The sequence below is a fragment of the Lottia gigantea genome (assembly GCF_000327385.1).
Source record: "Lottia gigantea unplaced genomic scaffold LOTGIsca_121, whole genome shotgun sequence".
In the NCBI taxonomy this organism is placed as follows: Eukaryota; Metazoa; Mollusca; class Gastropoda; family Lottiidae; genus Lottia; species Lottia gigantea.
The window spans coordinates 315172-341653 of NW_008707245.1; the positions used below are offsets into that span (position 1 = coordinate 315172).

The 26482-nt window shown below is 37.8% G+C and overlaps 4 protein-coding genes across 4 annotated transcripts; 1 reads left to right on the forward strand and 3 right to left on the reverse strand.

Annotated features, from left to right (window-relative positions):
* Positions 1–151: 151 nt before the first annotated feature.
* On the forward strand, positions 152–2066 carry LOTGIDRAFT_171848 (hypothetical protein; the record flags this gene model as incomplete). Its single annotated transcript, XM_009048421.1, has 5 exons — positions 152–200; positions 422–506; positions 825–949; positions 1228–1371; positions 1657–2066. 5 exons carry the CDS (start codon positions 152–154, stop codon positions 2064–2066), a joined length of 813 nt encoding a protein of 270 aa, XP_009046669.1.
* Positions 2067–3016: 950 nt separating this feature from the next.
* LOTGIDRAFT_171849 (hypothetical protein) lies at positions 3017–4249 on the reverse strand (the record flags this gene model as incomplete). Its single annotated transcript, XM_009048422.1, has 1 exon — positions 3017–4249. The coding sequence occupies one exon, from the start codon at positions 4247–4249 to the stop codon at positions 3017–3019; it is 1233 nt and encodes a 410-aa protein (XP_009046670.1).
* Positions 4250–17669: 13420 nt separating this feature from the next.
* On the reverse strand, positions 17670–20620 carry LOTGIDRAFT_138054 (hypothetical protein; the record flags this gene model as incomplete). The annotated part of the gene is made up of 7 exons (XM_009048423.1): positions 17670–17759; positions 18046–18172; positions 18483–18727; positions 18971–19101; positions 19520–19776; positions 20050–20169; positions 20556–20620. Coding segments are annotated over 7 exons (1035 nt in total), but the record flags the coding sequence as incomplete, so codon positions are not given.
* Positions 20621–21851: 1231 nt separating this feature from the next.
* Positions 21852–25201, reverse strand: LOTGIDRAFT_171851 (hypothetical protein; the record flags this gene model as incomplete). Its single annotated transcript, XM_009048424.1, has 6 exons — positions 21852–22486; positions 22882–23049; positions 23676–23864; positions 24099–24222; positions 24452–24615; positions 25105–25201. The coding sequence occupies 6 exons, from the start codon at positions 25199–25201 to the stop codon at positions 21852–21854; spliced, it is 1377 nt and encodes a 458-aa protein (XP_009046672.1).
* Positions 25202–26482: the final 1281 nt, after the last annotated feature.

Below are 26482 nucleotides of genomic sequence, written 5' to 3' on the forward strand. Positions count from 1 at the left end.
CTTACGCATTTGTAATGCGTCCATGGATACAGTTTGTGTTTACACCAAACGGTACAGTTTTCGACATTAGTTACAAGGTAACTGTAAGGAAATGTGATAGAGCTACGTGAACTGTGAAGTGAAGGAACTTTCGGACATGGACAGAATCGAAATGATGAAGACGCTACTATCGGTCCCCCTTTACTTGTTACTCTTGGATGGTAAGATTGTGTTTTATGAAGTACCATAAATTAGGGAGGAGGGTAGGGGTGCTTTCTGAGCTTCGGCACTCTCAAGAGTCAATTTCCTCGGATGTTCTTCCATTGTTATATTGATCCATGTTCGTTAGACCAAACTCGAGGCAATAAACAATCTGTGTCTCTGAAGCCGACCATTAAAACTCTGTCAATCCCCATGAGGACTTGAAACATTTTTTTTGTAGGTGTATCGAGTACATCTGTACTTTTGACAGCAACTGCAACGCCGCAGTATTTCACGTCGCCAAATTATCCTTCGAACTACCCCAGGTATGTAGGACATCTTGCTTTAGCCTGATTCAGCTTTACGGAAACTACCGAGAGTTGCCGGATGCCCGAAACCATATTAATTGCGATCGGGGTATATCTATCCCTTGATGTAACAAGCCATTATTCTGACTTAAAAGCCTTATTTGGCTCCATCCACTTTATTTTTCAAGCGTATGTTTGGAAATCACTTTTTAACGTTGACGATCTTTTTGGGTTCAAGATGATACCCACAAGCCATTCGGTACCTTATTCACTGATATACATACAAATACTAGAAAAAAAATGAAACCCAATATATTTTATCTTTTTTTTTCACAGCAATGTGGATGACACCATCCGAATTATAAGTTCCCGCCCAGACTGGAAAGTGGCAATCGAGTTCACTGATTTCCGGCTTGAGAGCAGTTCTTCCTGCACGTATGACAAATTGAAGATTTACGATGGTGAGATATCTCGTTATAAGGATGTACTTCCCCTTTCATTGTGATACGCCCATGTAACTCAATTCAGGTCAGCCAGACCAATACCGAGGCCATTATTGCTACAGCATTTTAAGGACCCCTCATCAAACACTTTATGATGTTGCCCTTCGTCTTTGCGCTGTAAAAATTGCTTTTCAAAAGCTACGATGCAAAACCCCATTTTTTTATCATTTTTATTAGGACAATAAGATGCAAGCATCAGACGTAAGTAACATTGTATTTCACTTGTCTTCGTTTAGGTGAACCCATTTATTCTTCACTGGAGGGAACTCATTGCGGCTACAATGAACCGGATCACTTGTTCTCGTCTAGCAATAAGGCGTCAATGGTGTTTAAAACTGATAGTTCCGGCCAATACAAAGGATTTCGATTCAAATATTTTGGTAAGTGCTGTATTGCCTAGATCTTAAAGGCATCTAGATTTTATTTATTTTCCAACTAAAGCGACCATTTTAGCCATATCTACCTCTTTTAAGAGTGAAAATGGCCAATACAAAGGATTTCGATTCAAAATTTTGGGTAAGTGCTGTATTGCCTAGATCTTAAAGGCATCTAGATTTTATTTATTTTCCAACTAAAGCGACCTTTTTAGCCATATGTACCTCTTTTAAGAATGAAAATTCGACGTTCAGTTCCTCTTTCTATTAACGTTTTATCTAAATTTCCAGCATCCGAAGACTACCCATTTGAAGATGATTCAGTTTTACGTTCCACTCTTATCCTATATATTTGCCTCGGAGTCTTCATTCCCATTGGTGCCATTCTCTTCTTGATCTTCATCGTCTTCCTCTGCTACCACGCTGGGAAGAGCAAGAGGACACGGGTAGCTGATATGAGAATTGGACAACAAAACATGAGAGCTCAAATGATCAACGCTCATCACGTCCAAGGTGGTCATCATGTCATACCGGTTCACACCATCAGCGGTCCGAGTGCACCAATGCAACAACAACCACCAATGTACGCCCCACCTCCTTACGACACTATGGATTATTCCACCAGTGGAGTTCCTCCACCTTTCAACTACCTCGACCCCGATTCCAGCCACGACAAAAACCAGCGACTGTTTTCTTTTTAACTGTTATATTGTTTTGATATAATGACGTCCCAATGACGATCTTAGATGCCAAATCTTTTCTGATTGCTGCTCGTATATATCTTGATCCCGAACTAGTGATCCTGCATGAACTCGTTCATTACGATCTAATTTAACAAATTTTGATTTTCGTTTATTTACCGGCTGAAAGAAGCCCCAAATCCCAACTCCCTCTCTCAATGCCCTTTTTCACCTTTCTGGTTGTATGAAAGTTGTTTTATTGTTGAATTCACGTTTTATTTGTTATATTTATAAGTGTGATGTTTTTTATTGTGAAAATGAAATCTCTCGTTTTAAAATCAAGCATGTTGTTATGTGATGCTATGTTTTTCCTTTGGAACAAAGATATTTTTGCACTTTATGATATTATTCTTAACAACGATTGTAGTTCTGGTAATCTAAAAGAAATCTCGCGAAAAACAAAAGACGTCGAACGGGTAAAATGAATGATGCAGCTAGAAGCTGCGTGTTTCCTCCATCGCTCTTACAGAGACTAGAAATCCTCTTGTGGTTCCCTTCAACGTATTCTGGGAAGCCACTCTTGGAAGCTTCTGATGACGAACCTCACAAAATGGTTGCTAATACTCGTTTAATTTTCCAAATAAAAAATATTTTTTTTAATTAACAAAATATATTTAAACTATTGAATATTTAAAAATCATTTTACGACGTTAATGGTCTAAGTAAGATATAATGCTTCAAGTCTTTTCAATAATTAGGAAATATGAAGAATAAGTACAGAACTTTTCATTGGTTTGGTTCATCGGTAAACCCCTTTGTTGTAAGTACGGTATAAGAGAGTCATTAGACCGACGCTTTCGCTTCGTAACCGGATACCCTAAAATAACGTTCACCTATTTAACTGGGAATTTTAGGTTGTAAGTAAGTAATGTTACGAAAGGACAGGCACAGACATTTAATTGAGGTTACTATCATAATACTTTAGGATCAGCCTTTTCAGCTTCTGGTATTTCAATCGGTTCGTCAGAGGATGACGGTCTGGAGCAGTCCGATGGTCGGGAACAGCAAACTCGCCCCAAAAAGTCCCTGCACTCTGTTCGGAATTGTCGATTACAAAACGAATATATAATCGGATTTGCTGCACTGTTAAGGAATATTGATCGGAGGAAAAATTTGTACGAAACCATCGCTGGATGATTACAATGTAGGTTCCTCTCAAAATTTGGAATCGCGTTTTTCAAAATTTGTAAAACGAAAAATGGAATGAAGCTGAGAATAAACACTGCTGTTACTAAGGCCAGCATTACCGTGGTCCGGACACTGTACGAATGCGTTTTCCGTTTCTCTGTGGAGTCATTTTGATCTTGTGTCGCACTAAAAATGTCGCTTTCAACACTTTCGCTTCGATTTTCCAGTCCTTCGAAACAATTAAACCTGAAGTTTGAACATCGTGGTTCTTGTGGTCCGTTCGATACTGGTGACTGGAACCTACCCCGAGCTCTCTTTTGCTTCCACACTCGCATCACTATCAACGTGTAAAGTACGATTAGGGTCAGCACACTGGTCAAACACATGGCAGTTAATACGGAGATGTAGATTTGCGGGTACGGTGTGTTTATCATATCGTCATCGAACGCACAATCTGCAACGCGGAGGCCCTCCATAATGCTAGTGCTGCGACCGTACAAAATTGTTGCTGGCCACGAAACGGCTAAAGCTCCAATTATAGCAAGAATTATCCCCAATTTTGTTTGTTTGGAATTCATTTGCCGCCCGAATGGATGACATATTTTTCTATATCTGTCCGTTGCTATGGCTAATAACGTGCATGCAGACGCAGCAGTGCTGAAACTTATCGTAAATCGCATAATACGACACACATACGGCGAATTGAAATGAAAGTCGAATCGCAGATCCACCATTTCTGCTGGAATGGCTATGGTACAGTTCAACAAATCGAACACAGCTAGCGCCATGATGAAATATTTCGATGTGCTTGGCGGGAATTTCAAATGATAAACGATGCAGACAAGGAAATTTCCCACTAATCCAACGAGAAGAAGAACACCTATGAATATTATCGCCGGAAGTTTCATCAAAGCTTCGTGATTTTCTAACTCGATCAGTTGTGATCTTACTTCTGCTATCGAATGGTTTTTGCCGTCTGTGAATAGCACGTGATCGCATTCGTTGATGTCTGTCATTTTTCTATCGTGGGTAATGTAGTCGATCATTCCGTCGATTCCTGAAATTAGAAACATGGCAAATCATAGACACCGTATTTTATAAAAGGTTCCTTATCACTTCGTCTTTGTAGACATTGATTATATTTCAAATACTATCACAGATAATTGAAATATAAAAAGATTTTAAACCCAAATCGCAGATGGGCAGCAGGTGAAACAAATATGTGAATTGGAACGGCGAGAGGTCTTTAAATAATACTAGATAAAATTTAAGTTTATCGTGAACACATGATGTCGGATTGTTTTTTGTTTATAGTAGTGTCATACTTGTCAATAGATCAAGTGGGCCTATATTGTTATGTCTGGCTCTCAACTTGACACGCCGTTACTTGGTAACTGTGACTGACACTCGGGTATGGTGATGACCTATTGACCTATGCACGTTCATTTTCCTTGTATAATAATAAGGTCATTTGAACACGTGTAACTGTTTAGTTTATAGTCTTATCACCAATGTACGGCGCAAATAACGCTAATATTATCCAACAGAGTTGCTTCAATGTATGTATGTTTACAACGGTTTTGTTTTGCCGTACGCTTGTGAAATTTAGTTAAACTCTGTCGAAAGAGAAAAATGTGGCCAGATGCACACGAACTTATCGAAACTGACAATAACTCGTCTGATGCCATCGATGTGTGTTACGGGCATGAAATCTTAACCAAGAGAGCGAGTTTGATGTACAAGAAACAAAATATGGTAAGGTAAAGAACTTTCATTTTGTCCAAGACTGTTTGGTACCTGACATCCAGACGTGAATGTGTAACTAGAAAATTATCAATGTCACTGGATAATTGTGACTATTATACTCTGTTAAGAAAAGACGAGACTTTTGCATCCAAACAAGACGCGAATGTGTAACTGACGAATTATCAATACTGTCACTTGATAACAGTGACTATTATACTGTGTATCATACATTTTGTCCTTATCTAAAATTAATTTCCGATCCTTTGTATTTCCGCTATGAATACGTTGTTATAGTGTCGAGTTTATTTGCTGTAGAATTGAATATCGGGTTTATGATGTAATTTTGACTGCCGTTGGGAATTTATGACTGGTTATAATGATTTCTGAATACTTAACATTGTGCTATTGTCTGAATCATATCACATTTTAACATCTAGTCGGGCTCTGTGAGCGCACCAAGGGTGGCAAAGTAAACTTAACATGGGTGAAAAAATATTATCATTGGTTGGGACTGGAGTTGAAGGCGGAAACGAGGACTGTGGAGCCTGTCGTTGGCCTACCGGCAGTGGCGTTTCTACGAATTCGAATCAGAGGGGCGAATCGGGGGCCCAGATAATTTTCAATGGAGCTAACAACGGGCACTTACTTCCCTATATATAATGATAAGAAATTAGAAAGTGAGGGTCAACGCCGTGACAGCCTCTTGTCTTGGGATAGGGAGGGGGGTGTGCATGTCTACCGGGTCACCAGCTTTCACTCTGAGACCGAGATCCCAGTGACTAATATATTTTTATCTCTTATTATTATTGTATGATATCAATGATATCATATGATGCAACGATTAGGGATAATGAGTCTTTTTATACTGAACGATTTATAAATGTCATCGTTAATGATTCAGTCGCAATATTATACTTGGTTGGGGACGAAGTCTGGCTGTTTAACTCGAGATATTCTGCCTACAATTTGCAACAATGCCACTGGAAAACGTTTCAAAGTTCCATAAATTGCAGAAATGAGTGGACTTCCAAGCTTTTAATTTTCAAACTTTGTGGAACCACGGCAAAATATATATAAAGAACTAAATATCTATTGCAAAAAAGTTAAAAAGCTTATCTTTTATTTTTCTTGGCTTAAATGGTAAAGAATCTCAGCCCATGCCTCTGTCGATGTCGTGTCTTGTCGACCATTACCGCTCTCTGATAGCTATTTCGACTAGAGTGGGGTCACGGAAGTTTATTACGAATGCAATTGTAGATTAACTACTCCTCCTCAAGCTAAATTGGGCATTACATCGCGACGTTGTCTTCGTCAGAAAATACATTAATGTTATCCTTTAAACGCCTGTCTAGTTAGTGTTAATGGTATGGTTAATGGTATAGGCTTGTGAATACTTAAGTAATCATCATGTTCTATTATTCATTCATTCCTTTATTCATTCAACCATTCATTATTCGTCTTCCATCTATTCATTATAACATTTATCAAGACCATTTGTTTTTATTTCAGTTGGTATTTATTCATTCTGGATACTGTTGAAACATTCTGTCTATCCATAATTTCTAGTTAATGTCATTCATCCATTCAGTTTTATTTACTATCTGTCTATTCGTTATTCATTGCTCTTAACATAAGTTCATTCATTAACCCCTTGAATGTACTACACTATCAATGCTATTCGTTAATCAGTAATGTCTTCATTCAATCGAGTGTTCATTCATCCACTCACAGCTCTATTTACTATCTGTCTATTCGTTATTTTGTGCTGTCTTCATTATTACTTCATTCATTCATTCAATCGAGTGATCATTCATCCACTCTCTGCTTTATTTACTATCTGTCTATCCGTTATTTAGTGTTATCTGTTAATTATGCCCCCATGTTGACTGAAAGAATTTCTACTCAATCCACAAAGATAAGGAACTGACACTAATGAGGGCTATCTGCTATACTTATGGCTTATTGACTGCTGAATAATTCTACTTCAAGTTCCTTTTAGTGCTGTTGGGGAAAGTAATGGCCCTGGTATAGTTTGATCACAGAAAACTGTCTCTGTAATGTGTTGTAATAGCTGTGTCTTTTTTTTCGTCAGTTTGATTGATACAGGGTAGCTATTGGACTCTTTTCATGCGTCTACCTCTTTTATTTTGTCAGTTTTAATGATCCATGATAGCTGAAGGAATCAATCTCCGCCTACCATCTTTATTTTGTTATCTTCAATGCTCCAGGAAATATAGTGGACTCATTTCATATCTACATCCTTGATTTGTCGGCCCATGGCTCTATGGATTGCGTTTTGTTAGTGCATGTCGGTGTTCTCCATGAAATTCTAATTTTAATGTCCCATCCATACATTTTTTAATTCATTATTATAACACAATGACCTATATTAAAGGTGAACTAAATCCGAGATCTCCCTCGATAATGGTTTTCATATATGTAATCGCTTGATGAACATTTCTTTTTCCGGAATAGATTTCTGAATCGTAATGGTCATCATTATACAAAATGGAGGTCCCCCGTGGTCATGTAATTTAGTCCGATTTTCTTCTAGACAAAGCAAATATAATGATGTTTCTTCATTTAGCTTCTAAATACCTACAGGTCAGTAGGTTATCTTCTCTTGTCCTTGTTGTTTATAGCTCGATCATCTTTTCACTCTTGATTATGATCAGAATAGGTAATTGTTGTCATGAAAGTAATCGTAGTATTCAAAGTAATCGTTGTGATCAGAGTAATCGTTGTGATCAGAGTAATCACTGAAGAAACCTGGCACAAACAAAAAATTTGAATACAGACCCCAGTAACTGTTGAAACTGTCTTGAAGCGAACCACACCACCATAAATCTCAAGTTTATATAACAAGTTCTTACACTTACCAGAGAGACTGAAATAACAGTAATAATTGTCACTTATTATGATTCATTAACTCCATCATGTCAGAAGAATTCACTACACAGTTGTATATAACGAGCACCTGTCGCTTTTTGATAAATTTGGTCTAGGACAATTCAGAATACACAAGTCGTTTATGATTATGTGTGATCACGTTCTTTGGAAATGAAATTTAGTTTCACGTCCACCTTTCTGCTCCTCTTTGAGTTTATGTGGCCGGTTGTTATGTTGATAATGAAAAAAGATTGTTGACTGCTCAAATTTGTTGAATAAAGGTTTCAAACACTTCTGGAGTGGGTTCCCTTTCCCGGTCCCCATGCGTGTCTGTTCTCTTTTTTTTTTCATGTCATCAGATTTTAATGATGTCGAGAATCAATTTCCCTGTTGTGTTGTAACTTGATGAAAATATGAGCTAATTAGAACCAAATCACGATACTTTAATCTCTTCCGGTCCATTTCTTATCTCATGTGTACTTTGGATTAGTGGTGAGACTAAACTTCACAATGACCAAAACCCCCAAAATTGAAATGAGCGTTCAAATGACAAGACAAAAAGTTTTAAAAGTTCCCCTACACGAGGCCTTCAAAAATCCAAAACTGGAAAGGATCTGAAAAAATTGGAAAATCTCTTCGCCACTTCTCTTCATCACAGCAGTAACCTGTCGTGTTGAAGTTCAATGTTCTGAATTAATTGGACGAAAGACTTTCAAGGCCCAATATTCACATCAGAGGCTTCCGAGGATTCATCTTGTTCAGTCATTTCCGTCTTTCATAATTATGTTTCTCAGAAACTGTTAAGGATCAAATTTAATGCAGATTTACGCCCTTTTCTGTTTATTATTGCAATAACTTATTCGTTATTCTACCGTTGAATACGTATATTGTGCTATACAGTGCATTTATATCGGCCTTCCTTTAGGAAAGTGTTTCTTACCAGCAGACAAAAGTTTAACGCATTTTCTGCACATTATTGGAGTAACGAATTCCGATATACGATGATTCAGTTATATATACATATACATATATTGGGTTATTTAGTGTATTTATTTTGGCCTTTAAACTAGGTTTAAAACTAACATTTTTTTATAATCTTTTTCTCATATTTGATGATTTTAACGATCGACGTGTTGAAAATGTGTGTTGTATTTCACAGTTCATAAATAATTAAACAGATTCCATATTTATTTTGTGTGCAGGTTAAACGTTCAGCTTCCCCAGGTTTTTAGTATTGGATAAGAGCTCCATTATTATAAGTATTGAGGATGGCATTTGTGTGGTAGGGCTTGTCCAGTCTTCTAGAGCAACTGATGCGTCCCTACAACTGTGTTTGTGAATTGAGTACTTCTTTCGAAGAGTCCAAATGCGAATAAAAATCTCTTTGGTAAAGTTCTACATATATCATTATAAAGAGTAGTTTTATGACAAGCTCAACCGCACAGTGGCATCAAGTATTGCCAAAGGTAAACAAACAAAAAAGGATAGTTCTAGAGTAATTTCTTTAGTATAGTATATTTAGCATTTAGACTATATAACATTTCGGTCCTACACTTAAAAAATCGAAAATAAAATAGTTACCTCAGCGTGAAGTATTATCCAATTTAAACTAAATCCATACTATGTAAAACATTTAGGCGTAACAACACAGCATGTGTCAATTGTTAGACTATGATTCTAAACACAAGTCGTGTGGTTTAAATATCCGTTAAGCTCCAACACGACACTTTTACCAAACCAATATTATCACAGCTTACAGGTTCCTTCTCGTCTCTAATGTTCTACACAATCGCCTGGAACAGAGGAAAAACAAAGGTTAGACGGTGTGTTAGAAATGCCAACTTGATCGACTTATGTAGCCCTAGGATAGAAAGGAAGACAGATGAATCTAGATAAGCAGCAAAAAATGGAGACTAGATCAACTTTTGGACAATCGCCTGGAACGGAGGAAACAATGGTTAAAATGCCAACTTTTGTAACTCTAGGGTAAAAAAGGGAGGCGATGCACCAAGGTCTTCTAGGCGAAAGGTGACACGCTAACCAAGCCAACTTGATCAATTTTCGGGACAATCTTTTGACACTGGAAGCTTGAAGGTTAGATGGCTCCACAGAAGCGCAAAGTTACCAAAGAGGGAACGATGCGTGACAATTTATCCCACAGCGACGGGGAACGAGTACAGCTCCCTGCTAACTACCAAATGGCTGGCACTCGGCAGTCCTATCTTCCCTGAACAAGTGGTTACATTTGTTATAATGAGTCTGCATTAAAATGCTAGACAAAATGGATTATTCTTGTCGAAATAAACTGAAATGTCTAGAGCGATTACTGAATTACTGAAATGAGAAATATCGATATCAGAGAGATCTATGTAAACTCTTCCTAGGGGATATCAAATTGATAGTTATATGTTGGCATAAGGTGTTCCAGGCGGGTTACCACTAGCTTTGAGATTGATGCATGACAAGAGCTCATCTCAGGCACAAAACAGAAATCACTTCAGCAAAAAAGATCAATACTGGTTAAATCTTCAATACTAGAAAACTGATGTTGCAAAAAAAAAGATAAAAAAAAAATATATAGTGTCACAAACTTGCAATATTAATGGCTTGTTTAACCTGAAAGCGGAGATGATTTTGCATTGATGCGATGTACAAAGCGGTAGTTACTTGAATTATTTAGATGGTGGTGCACATAGATATAGTAATAATACAAAGCCCAATCTAAAAAGCGAATATGCATTGCAAGAGGCCGTTATTAAAATCCAATCTATCTTGAAAGCGATGGTAACTTTTCCATTAATACTGTTAAACTTGCAGAGTCGTAACTGCAGTGAACAGTCTGTAATTTTAGATTAATAAGATTTACAAATTCAGTACCTACTGCAAAGCTACAGATGCACTGAAAAATACTTACGGTTCGTAAATTGAAACATGGAGTAAATGTGCTTTGTTATTAAAATCCGATTTAGACCTTCAAATATTAGGATTTATATAACAAAAGTCTGGAATGTAAAGTGAGGTATTAAAATCAAATCTGGCGATGTAGATTTGTAAGACGCGTGAAATTGTGATGGAAAATTTAGACGTATACTTATTCTCATTATTGATTTTATATTCCCGTGACACCTTGTTTTTATATTAAGGGATTAGTTTTTCATTTCAAAATTAAGTCATCATTGTCCATAAAAGAGCACCGATATGATTGAGATAGGGTTCAACAGACATCTTAAACATCTGTTCAAAACGTTTAGATGAAAGACTTAAAAAGAACTGTGAAGGTTCTAATTATGCGCTTTGGTAAGTTGTGTAGCGCTATTTTACTGAGGTCATCTTATTAAGCCTTGCGTCACACAATGTTTCATCGTGACGTCACACAATGTTTCATCGTGACGTCACACAATGTTTCATCGTGAAGTCACACAATGTTTCATCGTGAGGTCACACAATGTTTCATCGTGAGGTCACCTAATTATTCATCATGACGTCACACAATGTTTCATCAAGACGTCACACAATGTTTCATCAAGACGTCACACAATGTTTCATCAAGACGTCAGCTATCACTTTCTTTTTTCGCCTTGTTATGTGAAAGTAACAGATTCTCTTGACGCAATCTCCTTCACAAATTAATACAAGTATTTTATCAGCAGCTTGACATCGTAAAGGATGCGTTCGATACTTTGTTGTCTCATTTGATCTCTGATACATTACCAATTCTTTTCATCTTGTTAATAAAGATCTCACTGCGAGATGAATTTAATTTTCTCAGCTTTGGGGTCTGACAGTCTTATTATATCGCGTAGAATCTTATATCAAATGGATGATTAATTCTACATGCGACATTCTCATTTTTCTAGCTTGGTAGTCATCTTACCTTTTCATGGTCGTCTGAGGGGATACTGTAGCGTTCACGAACAAAGCAGTAGGAAATGGGGAAAGGAATTGGAGACTGTGACGGTGCAGCGCTTTCAGCTACTTGTTTAGCAATCGTGTAGTGCGACGTCTTTACGACATCTAATTCAACCAGCGATCTCCTCAGCCATCTCGTTCAGTGGACGTCTTTCCTAAACTTAACGGTATATGGTTAGAGGTGACCCTTCGAGCTCTGACCCAACAGCGTCTAACAACTACCTGTTCAATTTCTGTGGCTGTTTTCTCAATGGTACATACACTAACGGAATGTGTAATAAATATCACGTATCAACCCAAACCACTTGTATTTCCTCAAATTAAATATTTATAGTAACCTGTTAATTGTTTATCTCAAGGGTTATATTTTTGGCAGCGTCACAAAGAGAACTGACAAGCACCTTGCACCTTCTCAATTCAGAAGGCATAGTGGTTCAACATCTCATCCTATTTGATAGAGTGGTGATTGATTAAAGTGGACCCTTATCAGCTGTATCAAAGTTTAGTGATGACTTCTTCAATGAGGGTGCATGTATTTACTGTTCAGTGACGCCTGACTGTATTTTGACCAGAGTTAAGTGATGCTCATTGTATCACGATAACAGGTTTTGACTTGGTCTTATTATCTCGAGGAAGTGTGACGAATGGGGACGTAGTTTGGACACGATGAGTAATGCTCTGATGTATTTGTATCTGTGTTAAATGATGCTCTGTTGTCTTGGGGCTTCACTTACAGAACGGTGATTTCATTGACTCCTTCATAGTTGTAACAAACGTTCAGTGGTGCCGATTTGTAGCAAGGATTAAGTGATGCCTGCCTGTATCACGGCTATAACACTTCATATCTCGTTATCTTTCACACATTCGTGCATTCAGACGTTCTTGTTTAGATTAAATAGATATCTGGGAATCGTCTAATAGTCAATGGTGGTAAGCTATACAACCCAATCGCTTCTGATCGGTCATACCAGGTACTTCTCAATTTAAATACATCGTTCAATCTCGTGTTCTTAACTTCACGATTTCTTGAAGTAATGTAGCCAAATTAGATTAGACAACGTTTTTTCGTTGGTGGACGGATGAGCTGGCAATTTAGGGAGCGGAAAGTTAAACTCAATACTTATTCATTTACTTTCAATGCAAAAAGGTTGTGTGAAATGAGAATTCAACTCATGAAGCACTGGCGTAGGTGAGAAGCAAACTGAAAGTATTAAACTTCTGTGGCAAGCTGTAGAAATTAATTTCGGACTTGTCCAATACCAACTTCGCTACTGTAATTGTAATCCAGCAAGTCCTTATGTTGATTTGATGGTATTCTAAATGAAGTCAGCGGGCCACATTAGGTCACCGATTTATTGATTCAGCGCACCAGCAAGCTGTTATTATAGATTTAATCACATCAAACTACCAGTCAACCACCAATCTAATTTCTACCTTCCTCTCTTCCTGTGACTGATTATAATTCTCCCGACATTTACATCTGTAAACTTTTTATGGTTTTGGTACAGAAATATCATTATCAAATAATGGAAGAGCGTGTAAGAACCTTTTCGCGGTGTTCGGTCGTGTCATGTGTGTCCAAAGGAACATCACCACATTTCGAAAAAGAAAGGTGTAACCTTATACATTTACCACTTTCAAAATTTTCTGGCCCCTGCTCGGCCCCCTCGACAAATGTTTGCCACTGAGTCGGAGATCATTTCTATCAGCTGCTCTTGGCCAAACCTCTTGGCAATCTTCCCGGATTATCCCAAACTATATAGTTCTGGGTCGACTGGAATGTTATGGACAGCTGAGGACAAGTTTTTGACCTTAAAGATTCCAAGCGTTGACATTAACTGAACGAACCGTCTGTAAGAAAAGATATCATTAACAGTTGGATCTGTTTGATAGTTTATGGTTCGTTTATAATTGCCGTAATTATAAGCATCCGGTTCATTTTCAGATTTTTCTTCTTCTTCTGATAATTGTTAGCTTGTTGAGTAGTTAGAGGTTCATTAGCGATATATCACCAATGATAATTAACTACCATTCCTTACACAAACTGGTCATAATTGTTCTTATAAATTAGTGTTGGATGTTCCGGGTGTTTGAAACTTAGTCATTTACTGATAATCTGTTCTATTCATTCTGAACGACTCGTTACTATTACGTCGCCGGCACATTACCATGTTCTGCTGCGATTAATACTCCGACCCCGATGTACTTGTACTTCCATTGCTACTACTCCGAAGTACTTTGTCTACTACTTCTACTACTCTTACTACTACTACCTCGACTACGACTTTCTGCGTCTTCCGCTATTCTTCTACGTCTTCTTCTCGCTCATCCCTAACTACTACTCCGACTTCACCACCTTCCCATTTTTTCAATCTACTACTACTGCTTGTGGTTCTGCTGTTTTACATCAACAATTACTACTATTCTGAATCGATTGCTCAATCAAAATTAGTGAGAATAAATTCATTGTATGTCTTTATGTTTCATTTAGCTCCTAAGAGGCACATAATATTTTTTACGAACCAATTCATCAATTGCTAAATTTCTTAATTTGTTAGGCTATTAGTGATAATTGCTTTTTAGTTTTCGGTTGTTGATATCTCTGAAACCTTTACTAATATCCAAGGGAAAATATGTTTTTCTTACAAATCCGAGGATCTAAAGAACTTTATAGTCAAAGCAAGAACTGAATTTCATTGGAATCTCGTTAGAATACCAGAATATATTAGTAGTATTTTTAAGGAAAACTTACAACGCGCGACCGATGAAAAAAAGTTAGAATTAAAGTAAAGCTAAACCTGCAATACAGCTACAATGAAATTTCATTGGAATCTCGTTAGAATGTGAGAAAATAAACAGTAATTTCAGTAATATGCTGAAGAATGAGAAACGAATTACAAAAACCAATTGAAGTCGAAAGCAATTAACTTACTTCAGAGTTACAATCCCATTTTTATTCTATTCATTTCATACTCCAAAGATCGCCTTGTACGATTTCAATATCCCTAGAAGTTGTTATTCCATTAAAACAGTACGTAACTCACAGTTCACTGTGAAATGTGTTCGTTTTCCCACCGTTTAATATATAGATGATATAAAAAAAAATCTTAGTAATTTGTATTGAAGCTGATCATTCGAAAACGTTCGTTTAGTTTCACTAGAAAAAGCCTCGAGAATGTCAAGGTCTTTTAATAAATATGAGGTAAATGTTATTAGATATGTCTCTACGACCTACTGGGCAGTTCTATTTCTAGGGATTTAGAGGCATGCTCATAGAAAGCCCACCACTGCGGGATAGTACTAAGGAAAGCTGGAAATGGACCCCTCATCAGCGTATCCATTAAGAGACAGAAATGTGTCTTAGAAAATTTCGAGATTATTGCGCAGTTGAGTTATAAACTGTTCCGAATGGTCCATATCCCAGGCTACCTGAACGTCCTTCATTTGACCACAATTAGTCACGTTTAATCCCTTTGCTCAGCATTCAGTTGATTGCTAATTAATTTCATAATACCCCCACGGGCTACTATCTTCAATTACTTATTAATCAATGAAATTAGAATATCAAGATAATATAATTAGCTCTGTGAACTCAAGTATTTTTTCGGAGACCTTCGAATTTCATATATTAAAAATATACCCTAGAACACACACCTGTAACACCTGGTAAAATTCTACTTGGTACATTGTTGTTGGAGGACGAAGTGATGTTTCATGTCAGGACATAACCGAGAAGTTGTCAACGAGTACAGTCTGTAGCTCATGGGATCTTTGTTTATCGTCCAAGGCTTACGGCAACACATCTTTCAATGTCCGCCTCTACGACCTGCATCACCATCAAGAGCGACAACTATTATCGTCCGAGGCTTACGGCAACACATCTTTCATTTTCCGCCTCTACGACCAACAAGGTCACCATCAAGGGCGACAACTATTAACGAACTTTTTATTTTATAAGTGAACACGTTTCCAAGATTCCGAGCGTGTTGGGACTTCCTGATAGTGGTCCTTGGTTATCTGGAACTTGACCGAGTTATGTCAAATGGTCAAGGGATTCGGAAACAAAGCACTCTTCTGAAGCGTGATCGGATCTTTGTGTTTCCTCTCTAATTCCCACCCCCGACAATTTTTATCTTATCTGGTCTCGATGACATTTTGTTTTGATTTGCCTTATATCTGACCATATGGTCTCGAACTATTAAACTGTTCTGCTAGAGTCCCTCCTTCCCATTCTCTTTGAGATACTATGTGTATTCTTTGCCTAATATTTGGTCTAGATTTTGGATTTGTGTATCTGAAATCAGTGGTCTATCTCCAATTTGTCCACTTCTTCGGAACACCAAATGTCGAAATGGCAGGGCAACTTGTTACATGAAACATGCACCGGGCTTTGAAAACATGAAACGTATATTGGTCTCAGACAAACAATGGGTAATTCCATTTGTCACGCTGATAATGGCGGAAGTCGACACCATTGGCAGGTGGTCTGTGTAGTAGAACTAAAGATCCTGTTGTAAAATAGTTGACATTTCGTTTTCCTGTTGTCGCTAAATGTAAACATTGAGAACTGGTGAACCAAGAAAATAGGTGAAGAGAACGCAGACTTGATGTTAGAAGAAGTACTACGTCTTAATGCGAAATGTACATCCGGAACCGAAGAGTGGATCACCAGCATGACGATGATATTGGTGGTATACTTGAAAATACTAATTGTATATAAGTCCCATCTTGTGAAATAATTAAGATGAAGATTTTGTATCCAAAATAAACTGGACTTGATGTCAGCGGCTCAAATACCATAGGGACTGGTTCAACCAAGTCCACGGACACCACCCCGCCACCAGAAATAATGCAGAGAGCATATATTTAAAAAAAATCCCGAAGGAGGGAATCTAGTTCAGCCACTGCTTAAGGTCATTTAGTAAACAGCGTGTCGTGGGAATCGACCATACCGAAGCTCAGCACCATGAGATGAACTCTGGGCAATTGGCCACTGGACTTGGTGTCATTTAGTAAACAGCGTGTCCTATGATGGCTATGAATCATCCATACCGACGTTCAGCACCCAATAGTCTCTGCATGAATCAAAAGAAACAATACAATTATTAATGTCTCTATCATTTGATCTCATTCGCTTTATATTACGAACTGCTATCAATCTACACTTAATTGACTTTTCTGTTTATTCTGGGATCTCTCAGGAAATGGAACTATGATGATATACTCTCATGGGAATGAAAGCCATTATAACTGTGATCATATTGTTTATTGATGGACGGAGGCCTACTTAATTTCAAATGAAATGAAATGAAATGAAATGGAGTCTTACGCCCTGATGTTCTAATCTTGATTAATCTTGTACATAGTTTTAGTGTAGGTTTACTAAAATTTAAACGAAATGAAATGAAATTGAGTTTTTCATCCTCGTTTTCTACTTCCGATTATTTACCAGCTGATCTTTAACATGCAGTCAGCAGGAAGGTTGGTCGTTGATTATTGTCAGATCAAGGGAAGAAACTGGTTAAAAAAAGACTGTCAATTAGGATGTCAAGCTGCTTGAGAAATGCATGAATGTCTTGCAGGGATTTTACTTTAAGGACGAAATAATTGTGTGATATACGCAGTAAACTAATTAGAGTATTCTCCCTTGGATGGTAGATCATTGAAAGTCACAGAACTTTATACAAAATTAATGTGCAAAATGACATTTAATAGCAAACAAAACTGTTACAAAAGTGAACGTCGAAGACAAAATCAAACAAAATGGGGTTTACAATTGTTTGTGACTATTCAAAACCTCGTCGAATGTAAAAAAAAAGGGAATGCCAAAAGATGGAGTAAGTGATCCCTGCCCCATGCACAGCACCCCCAAAATGGCACCAGGATCGATTTTTAATATTGTCCGTATACTCTAATTAACTCCTTGATAAGAGACGCCTTTTCCTTATCGCTTGTAAAACTTGAGCGGGCTGCGTTAAAAATCTGAAATGAAAAATAGAAGTCCATGTAATGGTTTAGGTTCAATTTTGTTTAAGTATGAAACATGAGTTTATTCAAATTAGCAACACCATGTACACCATGTACACATGAGACACATTTCAAACTCATTGTCGAGGGATCGTTAAGATGCACAGAACATCTCACGTGCGTCTGATTTTGTCGTCCTGCCGAGTGACTGGAAGATTTTGTCATGTCAGCACATAATTCGTTATCTATATCTGTCTCAAATCCTTCTGAGAGTGTTCAGAAACGTAAACGCTCTACTTACTGACTGGGTGATCTGGTCACGTGATAAACCCATTTCCATAGCAACTTTATAATCTTCAGATATATTGTTACCTAGGACCAGTGGATCGTCGGTGTTGAGGGAGAAATTCACTTCGTCATTGGCAAACCTGAAATGAAAAGGAATACCGATTTGACGGGATAGTAATGATACTCTCCATTTTGCACGTACGAACACTCGTAACGTTCCTCAGTTATGTACATACGTAAATGTATCGGTGAGTATGTTCGTTTTGTTGCCTGAAACTCGTGCTACGCTTAATGATCGGCCATCAAGACCTTGTTGAATAAAAAAATCTGCTTTACACGCACGTCTATGTCTAACGTGCTGCAGCGACAGTTATCTCTATTTTGCACGTACGAGGATTTATGTCATACCATTGATGAACCTTGGGTGGCAATGGAATTTACTATGCTTACTTGGAAATTGGATGATTTATTTTGGTATGTGCTAAAGCAAGACCAGTCATCATGCTTGAAATGGGACAGGTTTCTAAATGTATCCTCTCCTTTTTGATTCGTTGATACAAGCTTTCGTCTTTTAGACAGGTGTAGCCATGTCCGATTCTCTCGGCGTGCAGATCGTCAATTGCTTCCAGAACGGAGCCGGGTGGCGTTACTTCTCCTGCGTGGGCTGTCCGGTGTATGCCATTTTGGTATGCATCCTGGAAGAATGGATTAAAGCTTTACACCCTATATGTAGTCCTCGGTGGAATAAATACGGTATCGCAATACAGACCGCAATATGACATCTATTGCTTTGACAGCGACACTAACTGGTGGACTTCTTTACAACCGTCATCATTAGCCCCTATGGTGCAGAAAAGTAGGACGTAAAACTCTTCTTTTACGATTTCAATATGCTTAGAACTCTTTTGAATTGATAACAAGATTTGATGACCATTTACCATATAGGCTAGCTTGTGTGGAGAGTTCCCCTTGTCGTTACCAAGTATAAATTCAGGTCCAGCAATATCTATAGCAACCACTCCATCAGATCGAAAATCACGACAGAGCTGTGCAACCTCCATTGAAAATTCTGGAAGAGAAAGTGGAATCTGGATCAAGCATCTCTAGAACTCCGTTGGATACAGCCACAGTCTGATTCAGAATAGGTCTAGATTCCTGTTTCTTCTGTGGGTGTAAAACTCAATATAAAATTGATATGATGTTTCATTGACGCTGTGCTGGACCAAGGTTTTGCAATCACGAGTGCTGAAATAAACCAGAGACAATTCCATGCTTGTGTGTTTGGAGATATCAAACTCTCCCGTCACCAAAATTTGATAGGGCACATGTGGTGCCTCTTTAAGAAGATCTTATAGCGTAGCTAAACTAGAGACAATTCCAAGCCTGTAAGTTCAGAACAGGCCAATCCCTGTCAGTCCCAGAATCTAAATGGGCATATTTGTAACGAGTACTTTTAAAGTTTGCAAGATGATCTTGACGAATCTCACCTGAATTGGTTCGGATGCAGCACAAGATGCTTTTCACATCCACGTTAAAATCTTGGGAACCCTTTTCAAATGCCTCATTGACCGTCGTCACCACCTCACGGGGCGTGAAGCTTCCTCTCTCCAGAGAGTAGAATGGTTTCTCACAACTATTGGCCAGTAAGTGAGGTGAATATCGTGCCTCTACGTATTTGATCTTGTGTTTGGCACAGTCTTCGCAGAACTCGTAGGCTAGTTGGTAAACCGCTTCCCTACTGCCTCTAAAATATACCAAACCAAACGTAAATAAATGATAAGCTACCATACTTTTAACAAGGATTCAAATTGCATATGTCACCAAATACTGAAAAAAAATACAATGACCAAGGTGTTGAAACAAGCATAGGTATAACAATAAATAACAACTGGTTTACTTGGAATCATTTGTGCAAGCTGGTTTGTGGTCAAGATCAGCTCACCCTACTGGATTCTAATGCAACTGGATCATTTTCGATCGCCTCTTAAGCTAATAATTTTGGAGTTTTGATACGTACGCTACAACTGGCATGAAGGTCCTGAAATATTCCAGAAGAGTGTCGAGGTTGGCTTCTTTCATTTGCAACTGCTGGCGAAGCTCTTCTTTGGTTTTGGCAGGGATTTGGATTTTTCTTCTTCTAAAATACACCAACCAGAAGTCAAGCGGTTATGGTAGAGAATCAATCAATTTCGATTGGAAGGTTTCGTGAAAAGATCGAGGCTCAAAAAGTCCCAAACGATGAAGGCAAAGACTTGAAAGAAGAAGTCAATAAGTCAAAGCAAAGGAAAATAATGTAAGGGGAAAAATTCGCCATTAGATATTGAAAGGTTTGTGTTCAGCTACGTTGTACAATGGGTCTCGATGTTTTTGTCCATTCCGAACGACAAGTCAATCCTTATTCATCTAAGCTGAATTACTGATAAGGGAGACTATCTTACTAAATATTATGTCAACAAAATCGAAGCTTGCGTCTGGCTAGAGGCTAACTCTCTCTCTTCTTTGACAACAAAAGGGTTTACTTACTGAGCAATGTCAAATATGGTGTCGGATCGGATGGCACCGTCCAGGTGGACATGGAGCTCGACCTTAAAAAAAATATATATGGAGCGTATAGGTCTGTTTTTATAAATTTAAACAGTCAGTATTATATGCAAATTCTTCATTATTTAAAAGTCCTAAATTATACCTGAAAATATTTCTTGAAAATGCTATATAGGACTACGAGGTGTTACCACTTTGCTGGCAGGTTATATATAGGGTAATTAAATGAAATGAAATGAAATGAATGGAGTTTTACATCCTACTTTTCTGCACCATGTGGGCTAATGAAGACGGTATAGGGTAATTAAAGCAATTAATCTTCCAAGATGAATCACAAATCTACCCCACATTCTGAATTTCTGATCCTAGTTGAAGAGTATCTGGCCACAACGTCTATTTAGAATAAACTGTAATCGCACATTCATCACGAAAGCGGATTTTGACACGGTCTTATTAACGAGGAAGTATGACGAATGGGGGTGTTGTTTGGACACGATTTCCGTCGTTGTATACATTGTGCTCACTCACTTTCTATTCAACATTTTGACACGTGAATTCATATCACCAACATTAATATTAAGTTACGTGAACATCGTTCATATCAGCTGGCCAGTAAATTCCTGTCTCAATGCTTGACTGTATAACTGCCGTAATCTGACTACATTCGGCGGATTCAATTTGCTTTGACTTAATTAATCTATTTAAGCTGCCATCAAAGTGGGAAGAAAGATTCTCTACGACTACAATAAGCGTCGGGGTCGCGGTGGCTCAGTGAGTTAGGCGCTTGCTCGCTAACCTAAAGGTCTAGGGTTCAATCCTGGCATATGAATTAATACCTTCGGATTTATCAACCCGGTATTCCAATTTAAAATTCTTCAAAAGGGGGGGTTAAATCTTTAATAAATAGAGCAATTGATTGGTTGAATTTGGGAACAGGCATTTCCTAGAAATGTCTTAGGGCCATAGTAGGCGCGGGGTACATAAAGTAGTATGTCCCTGATGGGGCGGGCTATTGGTTGAATAATTTATGCCAGCCAATCAAACTCGTCATTACAAATTTAAAATTCTTCAAAAGGGGGGGTTAAATCTTTAATAAATAGGGCAATTGATTGGTTGAATTTGGGAACATGCATTTCCTAGAAATGTTTTATGGTCATGGTAGCCGCGGGGTACATAAAGTAGTATGTGCCCCCCCCCCCCCCCCCCCCCCCCCCCCTGTGGTTTGTTAAGTACGACATAAAACGCCATTCATTTCATGTCATGTCTGGTGGTTTGATTTTATTTTGGGACATAACCAGTCCTTGCATATTTCATTAGTTTGATGGCTTCGAACGTCTTCATTTCAAAGTCTTCTTTTAAAACGGCTTGGTTCAAGTCCAAGAGAAGATCGCCACTGATTTGAGCATCTTTGAAAGTTTGTATATATTTCCCTAGATTTAAGGATTCCAATCGATCTGCAAGTTGGTTAATTGATAGCCCTTTGGCAAAGCATGTTGACGAACCTACATCCTCAGCAGATGAAGGTCTGTTGCCTGATGCAGATTCAGTAGCCTTTGCCAAAGGTTTCACCATAGCTCGAACCAAGTTGTTAACGTAGTGGTGGCCAGTCGTATCATGCCTAGTTGGAGCATTTTCAGTTGGTTTCGGAACCGCTCTTCGTTTTGGAATAGGTGGGGCTTCATCTTCATGTGTGGTTGGATCGTTGGAGTATATGTTATATGCCTTCGCTGGCTTAGGTAAAACTTTTGGTCTCGCCTCAAACTTGTCTGTGATTTCTTTTATATTCAGCAACTTGGGTATGGAAGGTCTGCGATTGTACGTCTCACGGTACTTAATGAAATGTTGTGGTTGGATGTAGTCGTATACGTTGTCAGACCCCATAGAGACGGAGGATGAAGAATATACAGCAATATCTGAGGACAAAGATTTAAGAATATTTTAGAATTTAGAAAATATATCCATTGGACCTCAAGAACTCACGCAGCTACTTCTCTATATTATACCCTACTTTAAGCGGAAAAGAGCAGACAATGTCTAAAATCGCGACTGAGGGGAGTGCGGCTAATTGGATCTTCTGAAGATGCTGAAGCTTATACTCAATGTTCTGGTCCAATTAAGGATGGAAACTGCGTGGAGTACCTGTTCATCCATTTGGGACCCCATACCTAAGGTTTACAGATAAGAAACTGCTCTGCCAGGGTTGCCTGTGCTTTAAGCGGTATGCGTGCAATATAGCTTCAGAACATGGTAGACATTTTGCATCCAGTTTACGTTTCCTCGGATCAGAGTAACAAACAGTTTTACTCACCGTCATTACCCCCATGTGTATCAAAATGGATTGCGTCCGCTGATCGATTCAAGTGTTCCAGAAATGTCATGTACTCGGATTCCGAACAGCCCTCCATGCCACAGATCATCGACACAACTATGCTTTTTAGGTATATGGGAACAAATAATACTTCTGAATCCATGGACCCTAAAAATATGAAGTAACCGTAACATATAATACACACCAATTGTTTGTTTTTCACGAAAAAGTGAGCAAGTAATAAGCCCAGTCGCACAGGGGCACTGTTAGGGTTTGAACAGATTAGCCAGCAATAACATGAAACAGCTCACATCAAAACTGTGGACTCTTTTAATTAGTGTGGCTTGAACACCAAAACTGTGGACTCTTCGAATTGTTGTGGCTTGAACACCAAAACTGTAGACTCTTCGAAAAGGATGCTGAATTGTTGTGGCTTGAGTATTTTCCGAAAGGTCAACATAGACTCGTAGAATTTGCAGGTCCGGAAAATATCCGGGTTACGTTTCAACATTTTAACCCAAGCTGGATGGAGTGGGAATATGTAAAATATATAAGAATGCAAGGAGAAGAAAAGAGGGTGGAAAGCAAAAAAGAACAATGAGAAACGATGAAGAGATCAGACTTAGTATTGAGTAAATAAGAGAAGAAGAAAGGCAATATTGATCGCGAAAGGGTTTTTTTTTTATTTGACTCGCAAAATGCAATGCGATACAGTTTACATGATCCATTTAAAATCTCAGTCAGACTCTCTCGCAAATTGCTCTAAAAAAATTGTGATTTGAATATCCTGTTACCTTCAACAATACTGTTAGCCAATAGATAGGTTTCGTCGTAGGTCTCTAAGAGATTCAGCTCTCCAAAGGACTCGAAGTTCTTGATGTTTTGGCCGATATGTAAGGAGTAACCAGGTGGCGGTGTACACAGCTCCACTTTAACTGGTAGAGTGTTGTTTTCTACGATCTCTGTCAGCGTGCATTCTTTCCCTGATAAAAAAAATAAAGGCAAATTGTACCATTAATGTGTGCAAAGTTATAATTGCTAATAGTTCTGTTCTGGCTGGTTTTTCGAAGACAATGTCAGTTTTCAACGGTTGTTAAGTTTTTGTTTGATCAGGAAGTTCATTTTTATTGCTATTCTTAAAAGTACCAGGGCTAGCTGGAATGGAGCTCGATCAGCTGGTAAAATTGGTATCCAGAATATTAAACCTATCTTAGTACCTTTCTTAGAATTCTTGGATAGACGAAATTTAATTTTATAGTTGACTGGAATACTGAACTGGCGTCCCTGGTTATCCTTGGCCACCACTCTTCGTTGTTTGGAATAGGTATGGATTCTCATTATCTAATGTAAATAAATAAATTAATTAATTAATTAATAAATAAATTAATAAATTAATAAATTAATAAATAAATAAATTAATGAAATATAAAAATAATAAATGAATAAAAAAAATAAAATTAACTTTCTTTAAGAAGATTTCCCTAGATGATATAGAAGTGATAAACAATTATCGAGATTCAATTATCGGTATTTTTACACCTGATTTTGTTGGTTGTGAAAAGGTACCTACATGTCCTGTGGAATATGTATCCAAATCTATATCACCATGGTGACCTTGTGTGACCTGTAGTAGTACCGGAAACGAATACTGATTGCGTTCGAACACTCCTCTCACGGTCAAACTTTCTGGCCGAAGGATAAATTTGATATCGGACATTCTACTTTTATGGTAACCTACAAAAAACACAGGAAAAATAACTTATGTTCTCAAGGATCCGGTCTTCCAGCTACCCTGTGGACAATCCTTTGTTGACAAATACCACAGGGTCCACTGGAACATTAGGGATCCTTCTGGCCCTTGGTCCAACCTATAGACGAAAATCATTCCCAGATTATCTGTCCCCATTTACAACGGGGTCGACTAAAATATTAATGTTCCTTTCTACCAGATGGCCCCTGGCCACACCCAATAACAGCTGGATGGATTACAAAAGTGAAGACTCTCTCAACCAGCAGACTATGGGCTAAATCTCTTGGGATGAATATCACCAGCATCAGATCTATCTGATCAATTTTGGGGTTAGGAAATCCATTGTACGTTAAGAACTCTCCGATTCAGAAGAGTTAACACTATATCGCATATGACAACATAGTAATCCTAATATTTAAGTATATATATATATATATAAGCCTATAAGCCTATACACGATCCAATCGTCCCACCTAGGTTTACACCTTTATCAAAGGCAGAACGTCGAGGACAAGATTTCACTCGATTGCCAATGGTTACACCTACTTTATGGTGGACACTGGCACTCATCCCCAAAATATATGTCCCCAATCACCGGAATTTAATATACTTTGCTTACCTTGTGGGTTAATACGTGTCTGTCTAATATGAACACAGGTATTTACATATACGTTATATCAAATTTACTTCCCCTTTTAAAGTCATGTTACCTGTATTATGTTTCGCCAGTATTGAATCTAGCACTCATGCGTAGGTAATATTCATTATATTGTGCATTGGGTCTACCTCTCCTTTCTGGGTCTAATATACTTCCCTTGTTTTTAAATATATAAAAAATCTAAGGTAGTAACCTTTACATAAGCTACAAAAGTAATGTTTCCGCTTTGTTCGTGTGATTTGACATATGTAAAACCCCCATTTAATTTCATTTAAATCTTAATGATGTGTTGTATTTGTTTCAAAAGTATATGGCCTTTGTTCTTGGAATATTATGACATTTGTTCTTGCCAATATATGACATCTGTCCTTGACAATATATGACAGTTGTTCTTAGCAATATATGACACTTGTTCTTGGCAATATATGACATTTGTTCTTGACAATATATGACATTTGTTCCTGGCAATATATGACACTTGTTCTTGGCAATATATGACATTTGTTCTTGGCAATATATGACATTTGTTCTTGACAATATGACATTTGTTCTTGACAATATATGACATTTGTTCTTGGCAATATATGACATTTGTTCTTGGCCATATATGACATTTGTTCTTGGCAATATATGACATTTGTTTTTGGCAATATATGACATTTTGTTCTTGGCAATGTATGACATTTGTCCTTGGCAATATATGACATTTGTTTTTGGCAATATATAACATTTTTTCTTGACAATATATGACTTTTGTTCTTGGCAATATATGGCATTTGTTCTTGGCAATATATGACATTTGTTCTTGACAATATATGACATTTGTTCTTGGCAATATATGACATTTGTTCTTGACAATATATGACATTTGTTCTTGACAATATATGACATTTGTTCTTGGCAATATATGACATTTGTTCTTGACATTATATGACATTTGTTCTTGGCAATATATGACATTTGTTCTTGGCAATATATGACATTTGTCCTTGGCAATATATGACATTTGTTCTTGACATTATATGACATTTGTTCTTTGTAATCTATAGACTTGCGTTTATTGTTTTATATAAAAAAAAATTCTTTACCCTTCCCCCTTTAACAATTGTGTAGCCACCTCTCGACCCTTCCAGTTAATGGTTAACAGAAACGTCACACTGCTCTGGGGTCTTCACGATCAAAGCATTGACACA